This window comes from Canis lupus, chromosome 17 (assembly GCF_048164855.1).
Source record: "Canis lupus baileyi chromosome 17, mCanLup2.hap1, whole genome shotgun sequence".
NCBI lineage: Eukaryota > Metazoa > Chordata > Mammalia > Carnivora > Canidae > Canis > Canis lupus.
Genome location: NC_132854.1, coordinates 11,182,892 through 11,196,184, shown reverse-complemented (window position 1 = coordinate 11,196,184; position 13,293 = coordinate 11,182,892). Strand labels below are relative to the sequence as shown.

Genomic DNA, 13,293 nt, shown 5'->3' with positions numbered 1-13,293 from the left:
AGTTTCTCCAAAGATTAGAAGAGCTAATGTTCTAGAAGTGGCTGTGGATTTCAAGGAGGTATGTGAAAGTTGTTGGAAAAATGAGGTCTTTGAGGGCACTGAGGTTTTCAGGTGAGGCAAGGTTCTAGATGGAATGTTCCATAAAAATACTGACCCTTCACTAGACCTGGAGATGATCATGGAGCAGCAATCTCAGAAAATATTATAGAGCGCTTGGAAAAGAATTGCCTGAGGTGTTTTGGGGAGGTGGCAGTAGTTAGATGAGCTGATGTTCCAAGATGAGGGATGGCCAGAAAAGCTAATCCTTCTGGTGATAGATGCAGAGTCCCTGAAGTACCTGATAGGAAGGTGAGCCCTTGGGCTCAGAAAAGTGGTCTCAAAGGCATTGTGAAGGGGCTGGGTCTGTCCATTTCATCTCAGTAACCTCTGTCTCAATTTCCTTTTCTTTGGCTCTGCCAGCCCATGCTACTTCTGTCTATGTCATGGCCCAGGGTAATAGCTTTCTGAATGGGTTCTCTGTGGATACTCTGCACCTGCACTAATCCATTCTTCATTATGGACAGAGTAAATGTTAAAGTACAATCCCAGTGATCCTTTCCCTGCTTAACAACCTGTAATGTCTCCTGATTGTCTTCCTGTAACTCTATGGTCATTTGCACCACTTTGTCTTATCCCTCTCCCCCTTTGTGTTTCCTACTTCACTGTTTTCATTTCCTGGGATGGTCTGTCCTCTTCTTACCTGAGGGCATTCATAGTCAGGGTGAATAAAAAATATAGTGACCTAAGAAAGATACAGTTTAATTTCTCTGCCATGTCATAGTCTCAAAGGGAGATTGTCAAGGTCTGGTAGGGAGACTCTTAGATTCCCAGTGGATCATTTTCATTTGGGGGCCTCAAAGTGGCTGCTTTTATGCCTATCATCTAGCCTCAGCAGGAAGATGGCAGGGGGAGTTCATACCCATTTATTTTCAGGGCATAACCTAGAAAGCACTATTTAAAAAAAAAGATTTTATTTATTTATTCATGAGAGACACACTGAGAGAGGCAGAGACATAGGCAGAGGGAAAAGCAGGCTCCCTGCAGGGAGCCCAGTGTCCAACTCGATCCCTGAACTCCGAGATCATGCCCTGAGCCAAAGGCTCAACCGCTGAGCCACCCAGGTGTCCCAAGAAAGCACCCTTTATTTCTGCTCCTATTCTATTGGCATTTAATCATGTGATCTTACATAGCTGCTAGGAAAACGGGAAAAATGCAGTGGATATCAAGGGGTCCATAAACTAAGTTAAAAAGTAGTATTTCTCATATTAAAAAAGAAGAGATATTGGTGGATGACTAGGAGAAGTAAGAATATATACATGTATCTGCTCATTTGTGGAAATACATATACACACACAAGAGCAGAACTAATAAGATGGTGTACTTACAGGGCATAGAGGGAGGATAGGATGGAAATGTTTATGGGATAGGAAAGAAAACACATGGGATGAAAGAGAGAGACTTTATTTTACTTTTCGAATTCTGACATTAATATCTCAAAATTGTTAGCATTCTGGGGAGAAACTCAAAATGGAATACAAACAGAAACCAATGGATTGTACTGTATGAATAATCATGGTGATGGGGGTGGGAAGGAGAGAAAGAAAATAAAAACCTAGCCTTAAATAACTTCTAACCATATTTTGACTGGATACCCTCAAGCTAAGAACAATATGTATAAACAAACATTAAACTCTGGTTAATAGATTTGTTTTTCCTAGTTCATGGGTTAGTCGTTCTAAAACCAGTTTATGTATATTCTGGGATTGAGGAAATAAATACATGGATTGTGGATAAGATGAGCAACATTTCTCATTGTCAGAGAAAGAAGTTACAAATGTGGAAATAGATGAGGATACGTTGAACCCTGTGGTGTTGAGTTGAAACTGGAGGTATCAGTGTAAACTCATGATTTTTAACACAGATTAAAAAATAAGTGTATAAATATGTTACTGTGTGCATGTGTGTTTGTGGGTACCTACATACACCTATTCTGTAGCTCACAGTTTCTCTACTTTAGCACTATTGATATTTTGGGGTAGTTAATTTTTTTTGTTATGGTGGGGCTGTCCTTCACATTGTAAGATGTTTATTACCACCCTTGGCCTCTACTCACTAAATGACAGTAGCATCCTCTCAGTTGTGACAACCAACTATTTCCAGACATTGCCATATGTCATGAGGGAGGGGGGCAAATCATCCTCGATTGAGAACCACCAGCCTGCTGAGAGGTCATGGAAACATTGACACCCATAGCAACGAGCATACCAAGAACCCAGATCTTGTTTTTTAAATACCATTGTCTCATAAATGGAAACAGTACCTGTGATAAAATGGCTGGTTTCTGGAAGAGTATAAGATGAACCTGGAACATCTTGTATAAGAAAATTATCCAGTGCTCAGAGATGATGATCTGTCAAAAAGATACAGGAATCTGCTCTCAGGGGTTTCCCACTGGCCAATCTGGGAAAACTTCAGCAACAAAATAAACAATGTTAGCAATGGATTAAAGCCCAGGGAATAAGATGAGTCTGTGGATTCATACTGACCTAAATAGGTAAGAAAGATAAAAGAGGGAAGAGGCACAGCTCTTTCCTACAGTAGAATTTTAATTAATAAATGTAGAAAAATCCCCATTTGTGCCAAATTGTTTCGTAAGAATCATCAGGGACAGATGTTAAAGTTAGTGGGTGAAAATATGATGAGAAACAGGTATTTGCATAGTTTCATAGTATATCCCCAGGATACACTGATTAATTACAGTGGGAAATATAATAATTTTAAAATGGATGGACCTAGCAGTTTCCCCAATGATCACAATTAACATCACTGGTAATGGGACATAGCAATATTACATGCCTCTTGAGGTATGATGCACCGACAAGAACACAAGAACATCGTTCTATGATGTTCTTCCCCAAGATGTGTAACGTGGGTATAATCATTGAGGAAACAGCAGAGAAACCAAATTTGAAGACAGTGTACAAAATAAATGGCTTGTACTCTTCAAAAGTGTCAAGGTCAAGAAACACAAAAGTGGATCAATTTACCTAGATCAAAGGAAACTAAGGATATATAGCAACTCAATGCAGGATTAATTCCTGGACCAGAAACTAATAGTCCAATGAGACAATTGGTGAAATTTGAATAAGATTTGCAGATTAGATAAAGATACTGTTATCAGTGTTAATTTTCAGATCTGGTCATTGTACTGTGATTACATGACTTATTTGTGTGCTTTTCCTAAAGTTACTTAGGTTTTAGGAAATACTGAAGTATGTAAAGTGCATCCTGTTTTCGACTTACTCCCAGATGTTTAAGGAAAAGAAGTCTGTGTGTGTATGTGTGTATGTATAAAGAGAAAAAAAAATGATAAATACATATGTTAACAGATATTAACATTTGGTGAATCTGGGTGAGGGATTTTGATCATTCTTCATGCTATTTTTGTGAATTTTGTATAATTCTGAAATTATTCTAAAAAAGTTAAAAAAATAGGTGAAGAGGAGCATGTGCCTCCTCCCCCCAAAGCTGAGGAATTTTATTTAAGGAATAAAAACAGATGCATTTGTGATTAATATATTATTCATTTGATGACTTCTAAAGGGTAGGGGGCTTAAAGAAATTGTTTTGTAAAGAACAGAAAAGGAAGGACAATTCATACTGTCTTGTTGGATAACTGCTTAGTTCAAATAGTATTTTCTTCGTAAGCTGATTGTGAGCTTTTGTTAAAATAAAAAATCTTGAGAGCAAAAATGTAATTTGGTTAAAGTTAATTTCTGAGTCCCCATGAAATAAGCAGTGGCTTTTGGCCTCTGTTTGATCCTGGCAGTGTGTGCAGCTCATGTCTGGCCAGTGTTTTGGAAACAGCAGGTAGTCAGGAGAAAGCTGCTCCTAGGGGTCCTCTCTTCTGTGGCCTGGTCATGATTTCCCATACAGATGGGACCCTGTGAACTTTGGCTGAGGTCATTTTCAATTCCCTGTCTAAAACTCAGAGCCATAATTTCTATGAGTATGTGATTAATAATATCATTGAAGTTATAAACTACGCCTCAGAGTACTTTTACAACTGACTTCTTGTTTGAACAAGGATCAGTTTAAAGAGCATTGTCTTTCCTGGGACATGGAAAGAAAGTAAACTTTGTACAAAATGATAACTTTCAGATGTGTAGGATATCTCTTAACAGTTCCCTGATTTTTCCCATCTATCTGGTACTTGGAGCTTTTAGGAAAAGAAAATAGGTTTTTGATTATTCCTCCATTTGGCTTTAGAACTAATTGCTGTACAGTAGTCTTTGGAGCTGTCAGTAGAGGCACCTATAGTTTGGTTGTCTGCCATTAGCCACTGTTTGATCTTCTAGTTCTTTGGAAAGAGAAACAGATAATGATTGGATTTTGCATAGTAATATGTGATATTTTATTCAGAGAAGACTTAAAGAGAAAATGCTTTTGTGTAGTAATTTTATTCCTGAAACATCATTTAGCAAGATAAAAGTCTGTTTTCATGCTCTATTTACTATTCAAGTAGAAAGATTTTTTTGAAAGTCTGGGCTTCATTTGTGTGCTTGAATGGCTCTGCTCTTTGATATCCAAAATGTAAATTAATATTTGCTTATAATTCCTTTGACTTAGATTTTCTAAAATCACTCCTTTTTCAACTTTGAATATGTAATAAAAGTACAACAGATCATTTATCTTGTAAAACTACATACATTTTAATTTTTTGACGTTCTCAGTCACAAATAGATTACTGGGTAACAATCTTATTTTTGTTCAGATGATCATTATTTCTGAAATCTGTGTTGGAGCTTCCTGAAGAGTTTGATGCCAACTATTTTGGCATCAGCCTCAGACCTCAGAAGAACAAGAAAATTTATACTATTAACTGGGCCTGAGAGTTAGATTACCTTTCTAAGTTATTTACTGTTTATACATAAACTTATAAATTGAAACATTCTGAAATATTAATTTGCACATACGAATACTCTTTTGGAAAAAAAAAAAAAAGAATACTCTTTTGGGGGCACCTGGGTGGCTCAGAGGTTGAGCGTCTGCCCTTGGCTCAGGTCATGATCCCGGGGTTCTGGGATCAAGTCCCACATTGGGCTCCCTGCTTCTCCGCCTACATCTCTGTCTCTCTCTTTCTGTCTCTCATGAATAAATAAATAAAATCTTTTTCCAAAAAAAAAAAAATTTTTTTTTTTTTTTTGGAAATGAAAGTCCATCTGCACCTTGATTTTCTAATTTTTATCCTTTTCAGCTCTTTTGTTGGGATCTTACTTTTTCAAAACTTCAGTTACATAGGAATAAGTTACATACTGCTGGCTTTGTCTTGCGTTGCTGTCTCCTGCTCTGGACTCTACCATGTGGACAGTGGACATCTGCCTCCATGCTTTCTATGCTCTGGGTGGAATTGCATTCTAATTGGCCTGCTGTTCTGAACTCTTACCTCTCGGATACCATCAATCGTCTCTCTCAGGGGTCTCCAGTTTAACTTGTCCACAATGAATCAGATGTTTTCCTTTCAACCTGTTTCTTTTTTGTAAAGCAGCTTCTTCTGTCATTTAGTGTGCCAGAGCCAGAAGTGTGCATGTTTGTTGACTCGTCTCCCACATTCTGGTTTTTTTTTTTTTTTTTTAAGTAAAAGATTTTATTTTTAAGCACTCTCTGCACCCAACGTGGGTCTCAAACCGACTGAGCCAGCCAGGCACCTGCATCTCCCCCATTCTTGACATCCACTAAGTCATCATGCCCTCTCTGTCTGGTAACTCTCTCTTTGTCTGTATTGCCCACACCCTTGCTGTGGTTGGAGGCCTTGCCCTTGTTCAGCAAGTCTCCTGAAGTTGTCAGCTAATGGGTTTTTCCATCTTCACAACCCCTCACCCTAGTCCCTTTTTCAGTAGCAGCCTGCATGATTCATGGGCACAAATCTAGTCGTACTTGCCCTGCTTCACTCATTCTGGTTGGCTCCAAGGAGAGGTAAAATCTTTGCAGGGCTTTCAGACCTGAACACCCTGTTGGATTTTTCAGGTCCACCATTCTCTCCTTTGCTCATGCTGTTTGGTCATGGTATCCTTCTTTCTGTTCTCTTCACAGAAATACCTGGTGGTATCCATTTGCTTTGACAACGCTGAGAATTTTTTTTTTTTAAGTATTTTACTTATTTAGAGGGTGAGCACCCACGTGTGCATGTGAGAAGAGGGGAAGGGGCAGAGGGGGGAAGGAGGGAGAAAGACCCATGCAGACTCAGCATCCTGAGTGTGGAGCCTCTATGGGGCTGATCCCAGGACTCTGAGTCATAACCTGAACCAAAACCAAGTGTCCTACATTGAACTGACTAAGCCGCCCAGCTGTCTCAACAACAGTGAGAATTCTTCAGTACTTTAAATTATTCCCTAATATTACCCATCTTTGTGTCCTTTTGTATCTTTCTTTATTTCTTCCCCCAACCAGGAAGATTTACCTTAAGTCACGGCTACTTTCCTCTTCCTGGAATGCCACATCATTTCCTATGCATAGAAATCTCCCTGGCAGGCCATACCCTTTTCTTCTTCAAAAGTGCTTTTTGTTTTGTCTGTTTGTAAAACATACAACAAAGGGATTCTGTTCCCTTTCGTAGCCTGACCTCTTTCAAGGAGTCTTTTATTTTAAATTCTTGCCTACTGAGTTTATCTTTGTAAAGATAAACTTTCTAAGCACTCATAGAACATTGCTTTCAATTGCTCTTCATTTTCATCTACTCAAATATCACCTATAATTTAGGCAGATGTCACATTTTTGCAATGATTTGTTAGGTACATTTGTGTCATCACAAGTTTCTTACACCTTTTTATACTTTCCTCATAGAAATATACATAAATAGAATAGCCCTTCTAACCATTAGTTGTTGAATATTGTCTAAGTTATTATCCACTGAACAAAGTTTGGATAACTGTTCATTTGTCCTGGGCATGTACTATGATAGACATTTATTAGGTTATTGTCTCTATGTGATAACGTCTTCCATGGAAATTTAGCTAAAGGGATGCATTAATATTTTCATTTGGAACTATCTCCGAATGTTTTGAGGTAGTTTGAATAGATTGAAAATTAAAAAAAAATTTTAGTTACATGGTATCTTCTGAGTCAGGAACAAAGATGTTCAGATTTTCGCACATGGCTTCTAGCATGGTCTAGTATGCAGAGATGCATAGAGCAATGCCTAGTTGGATATATTAAGTTGCATGGCTCAGAGATAGGAAATCCTATTAAAAGATATGCCTTTCTCTCCCATATATATATTAGAGTACAGGGTAACCTGCTGTAACAAAGATTCTTTTTATTTTTTTAATTTTTTTTAATTTTTATTTATTTATAATAGTCACAGAGAGAGAGAGAGAGAGAGAGAGGCAGAGACACAGACAGAGGGAGAAGCAGGCTCCATGCACCGGGAGCCCGATGTGGGATTCGATCCCGGGTCTCCAGGATCGCACCCTGGGCCAAAGGCAGGCGCCAAACCGCTGCACCACCCAGGGATCCCTGTAACAAAGATTCTTAAATACGGTGGTATAAATAAGATAGAAATTACTTACTACTACTTCCTTTCTTTTTGGGGGCGGGGTGGGGGAAGGGTTTGAAGGAGAGGGGCAGCAGGAAAGGAGAGAGAATCTCGAGCAGATTCCACTCCTAGCACGGAGCCTGATGTACAGCTCGATCTCACATCCCTGAGAGATCATGACCTGAGCTGAAATCAAGAGTCAGATGCTTAACTGACTGAGCCACCCAAGCACCCTGAAATTTATTTACTTCTCATTTAATTGTCTGGCTTGTCTGTGCTGATGGGGCAAGTTAGTGTCTTGTGGTCATTCCAGGAGATACATCCCTTTCCCCCTCTACACCCCCATCATGTTTCTCTGCTTCACCTTCATTTCCAAAGCTCAGTTCCTGCCATATCAGGAAGCTCATAGGAAGAAGGAGGAACAGAAGTCCAAGCAATTCTTTTCAACTAAATGAAACGGGAGTTGGATGTGTTGCTCTACCTCCCAGCAGCTCGTCTAGGAATTAGTCTGTCAGGTCCAGCTGTAAGACAGATGGGAAGATAGAGTCTGTGTCTGTGGGATCTTTGTTCTGCTAAGGCTCCGTTAACTGTGGAAAAGATGAAAAGCATATTTTAGGGGAAACCTGCAGTCATATTTTTAAACCTATATTGCTGTTATAATTTCTATTTTACTAAATTTTAGATAAATGATTCAGTCCCGCTGGATCACAGTTTTCTTATTTTCAATCTTTTTTCCTTGTAATTTTCTTATGCTATGACTGGTCACTGAAAGTTCGTCCAGAGCAGGCACCATATTGTCATACAGCGTTGGCTCTCATCCCCTTTCCTGTGATACCTAATTGCACACGAGCAGCAGGTGTAGGGTAAATGTTGCTAGGTAGAGATTAATTTGCTCAGCGTTTCAACATTGTTGAAAACCTTATAGCAAGGTCAACAACCCTTTTCAGGGAAGGGTTGGAGAGTAAGTAGCTTAGATTTTATGGGTCACATGGTCACTGTTACAACTACTTGACTCTTGTAGCACATACACCGTATGTAAACACTGTTGTATTCAGAACAAAACTTGATTTACAGAAATAGGGGGTGGTTAGATTTGCAGGCCAAGTTTGTTCACTTTCCGATGTTAACTGCACGCTTCTGCTGGTATGAAAGGATAATGAGCATGATGTTGATTAACTGCATGTCTTCTTGTATGAAAGGGTAATGAGTATGACATGAGTGCACCTTCCTGAGTGCCTGGCATTGCCTTAAGCATTATCTCAATTTATATCTCATGACAGTAATGCAAATAGGTTCTGTTGTGATCACCATTTTACGAATGAGGGAACTAAATCTTTAGGAGGCAAAATAGCTTACCTTACCCAAGGTAAGTGGTAGACCTGGTACTTGAGCCTGAGGGTCTGATTCTTTGCTTACTTTAGAATTATTTTTGTAAAAGTGAGCACTCTATAAGACTGAATAGCAAGATCAGAACCAAGCTTTCTAGGTTCGTTATGCAGCAGAATGGTATAGATGAGGATGTAAGGAAGTGGGATGAAGAAATTGGAAGGACTTAGCAAACCTTTCATCACTTCAATTCTGTCCTGTTCCTCTTGTGGAAGCCTCATCGAGTTCTCACTTCCCCTAGATTTGACATGCCTCTCATTCTCCCTTTTTTAGTTGTCTTGATATCTTTGTAATATGAGTGACCAGTTCAAATATTCCCTTCCTAAAGTCCTTCTGTCTCAGAGAACTCATCCAATACCATTCGAATCCTTATTGTGGTGGTTATCTATTTTAACTTAACTTTGTAGGAGTCTTTGTGTTCTAGGCTCAGTGTTTCCTCCTGGATCACAAGCTTTCCCTTCTTTCCTTCCCTCCTTTCTTCCTTTTTCTTTTCCTCTCTCCCCCTCTCCCTCCCACCTTCCCTCCCTTCTTGCCTTTCTTCCTCTTCTCTTTTTCTCCTCCTCCTCTACTACTGATTGAAGTATACTTGACATAAAATGAACTTATCATATTTAGAATGTTCAGTTTGATGAGTCTTGATGTATATATCCATCTTTGAAACCATCACCACAGTCATGACACTGAACATTTCTATCACCTCCAAGTTTCCTCATTGTCTTTGTAGTCCACCGTCTGTCTATCCCTGTCCCAGTGCGACCAGGTGATCTGCTCTGTGTCACTGTAGGTTGTCGAGGCTTTTCTGAAATTTTATGTTCAGGGACTCCTACAGTAGTCTCGTTAAATTCAGCATAATTATTTTGAGATGCATCCTCGTGTATCTTAGTAAATCATTTCTTTTTATTGCTAAATAGAATTCCATTAAATGGACAAATCACATTTTGCTAATTCATCTGTTGATGGACATTTAAATTGTTTTCAGTTTTGACTGTTGCAAATAAAACCCATAACCTTTGTTTATGTTTGTATAGATGTATGCTTTTATTTAACTTGGGCAAATATTTAGGAGTGACTTGTCTGAATCATATGTGTGAGTATATGTTTAGCTTTTTAAGAACCTGCCAAGCAGTTCTAAAGTATTTGTGCTATTTATATCCCCACCACAGGGTGTGACACTTATACTGCCCCATGTCCTCACTGATATGTGCTATTTCTGTCTTTTAGCCTTTATCTATCTATCTATCTATCTATCTATCTATCTATCTATCTATCTATCTTTAAAAGCAAAGACGTTTTATTTTATTTTTTCATGAAATAGAGAGAGAGAGAGGCAGAGACACAGAGGGAGAAACAGGCTCTATGCAGGGAGCCTGACATGGGTCCTGATTCCAGGTCTCCAGGATCTCGCCCTGGGCTGAAGGTGGCGCTAAACTGCTGAGCCACCCAGGCTGCCCTCTTTTAGCCTTTAGCCACTAAATTGGGGGTGTTTGGGGGGCATCTCGTTGTATTTCCTTGATGATAGTGATGTGCAACAACTTTTCATTTGTATATCTTCTTTTGTGAAATGTATTTATTTATTCTGTCATATTACTGTGTTTTAAGCATTCTTTATATATTTATATATTCCAAATGCAAGTTTTTTGTCTGATATGTATGTTGTGAACATTTTCTTTCAGTCTGTGGCTTGCTTTTTCACTTGTTTAACCATATTCTTTGAAGCAGACTTTTAAATTTTGACGAAGTACACTTTTTTTTTTTTTTTTGTGGCTCAGTTTCTGTGTACTACCCAAAAATCTGTTGCCTACCTCAAGATAATCAGAATTTTCATCTCTATTTTCCATAACTTACAGTTTTAGGTTTTACATTTAAGTTTGTTGATTCAGTTTGAATCAAATTTAGTTTATGGTGTGAGTTAGGGTAGAAGTTTGTTTTCTTTTATCCTAAATAGATATCTACTTGTTTCAGTACCATTTACTGAACAGACATTAATTTCCCTGTTGAGGGGCGCCCTGGGTAGCTCAGTGGTTGAGCATCTGCCTTCAGCTCAGGTCGTGATCCCAGGATCCTGGGATAGAGTCCCTCATCGAACTTCCCACAGGGAGCCTGCTTCTCCTTCTGCCTCTCTCTCTGTGTCTCTCTTGAATAAATAAATTATATATATAATTTCCCTATTGAATTGATTTGGCAGTACAAGCTTAAGTTTGCATTTGGTGTTTTATTACTACCATAACTTTAGACATTTTTTGCTGTTACTTGAAGTCCAGGAGGTGAATAATCTTTCCTTGGTTCTTGCTTAGTCATAAGACACAGATGATAAATTTCTCTAGATAGTAAGAGACTTTTAACTGACACGTTCTCTAATTCAATCTGATAACATTTTATTTTTAGGTGTTACACATAATATTGCGTTACTCCGAGAGGTGATAATCAACTCACGCTTCATAGAAGGAGACATCAGCACTAAATTTCTTTCTGATGTATATCCTGATGGCTTTAAAGGTTTGTATGCATTGAAGTATTTTACTGTATTAAAGTTGTTACTTTATGCTTTATTATAACGCATAATTTTTCTATTTTGAAATTAAAGCCTTTAGCCCATACTATATTTGATTTATTAACATAGAGTATCCTAGACTATTGACATTCGTGATTTTAGTATTCATGAGTGACTCATGAATGTGCAATAATCCATAATTTTGTTGAGTGAGGAATTCAAGTATGTGGAATGTTATGCAAATCTAGTTTTGATGCAAAACATGGAGACAAAGCATTAGCCTACCTGAGCATTCTGGTTTCTGAAAGCCAATTCAAATTTGTACTCCCTGCTGGTATATTATAGGAGTATATACAGGAACTCTAATGATTAAAACTTTATGAAAATTAGTACTGAAAATTTCAGAATACCACATGCTATCTCTGTTAACGAAAGTGAGGATGTTTAAGAAGATTATTATTTTTATTCATAAAAATGAAGCTTTTAATAAAATAATGAGGAGAATGTGAACTTTAGCACTGTGAAGTTACCAGTGAGTGTTTCCCTTAGTAGAAAAATTGCTCAAGTGAGACAGAGAAAATCCTTTAGTGAGGATTAAAAACATGGTCCATATGTGAGATAAAGAAACCAAGAGGACTTACATGTGATTTAATAGAAATGTTATTCAGGAAAAAAAAAAAAATGTTATTCAGGTGAAAGCCAGAAGTATCTACATATGTTCCTGATGAATTTGAGAATATATGAAGATGAGATTTTACTCTCACAAATGGCAAGTGTTCTTTATATCCATTTAGAGTGTTTTATTATGTAAGATGACGCATTCATATGAGGAGCTGTGTAGAGATTCAGGTCAACTTCATGTATTGAGCTTTTGAATATATTTATAAAGCAGTTTCTTAGATTTTACAGTACAGAGTTTTCATAAGACTAACTGGAAATTACTAGTTTGATTATTGTTTTAAAACTTAAATGTTATAGAGTTTTATCATTAGTACCAAGAGAAATTAAAAATGTTTTTTATTTGGGATCTTAGAAGAAAAACTAATGAGTCATATGGTTCTTTTTCCTGAACTTTTGAATTTTTAAAAAATATAACCCATGGGCAGCCCCGGTGGCTCAGGGTTTAAGTGCTGCCTTCAGCCCGGGGTATGATCCTGGAGATCCGGGATTGAGTCCCACGTCAGGCTCCCTGCATGGAGCGTGCTTCTCCCTCTGCCTGTGTCTCTGCCTCTCTCTCTCTCTCTTTCTCTCTCTGTCTCTCATGAATAAATAAATAAAACCTTTTAAAAATTTTCTAATTGTAATTGATTACAATGTACTGTACATTTGGCATTAGTAGAAAGTGTTCCACATTCTCAGGCGAACTCAGAAATTTACTTAGAAACTAACATTGCCATTTTCTAGAATACATTTAATATATTACACTTTTTTTTAAAGGTTTTATTTATTTATTCATGATAGACATAGAGAGAGAGAGGCAGAGACACAGGCAGAGGGAGTAGCAGGCTCCATGCCAGGAGCCTGATGCGGGACTCAATCCTGGGACTCCAGGATCACGCCCTGGGCCAAAGGCAGGCGCCAAACTGCTGAGCCACCCAGGGATCCCCTACACTTTTGTTTTGATAGGGCATCATCAGCATGGATATTATAATTCCATTAATGCTCGTATAAGATAGGAACACAGTCTTAAAAATTGTTGTAAGTTGTTAGGACGATTGTTTAATCTCAGCCTTTATTTTACATGTGAGGAGACCAAAGCCCAGAGAACTTGATAAGGCTAAATGATCAGTAATAGAATAAAGCCAGTAATTGAACTTAGAGTTTCTATCTCCTGTTTCAGTAC

General features: G+C 38.1%; 1 protein-coding gene across 9 annotated transcripts in view; it reads left to right on the top strand.

The window, feature by feature from the left end:
- PCCA (propionyl-CoA carboxylase subunit alpha) overlaps positions 1-13,293 on the top strand; it is a 462,660-nt gene that overhangs the window by 260,700 nt on the left and 188,667 nt on the right. For all 9 annotated transcript variants that reach the window (XM_072782480.1, XM_072782479.1, XM_072782481.1 and 6 more), the window contains one exon: positions 11,345-11,455. In XM_072782480.1, coding sequence (XP_072638581.1) covers positions 11,345-11,455 — 111 coding nt within the window. The remainder of the gene's footprint in view (positions 1-11,344; positions 11,456-13,293) is intronic.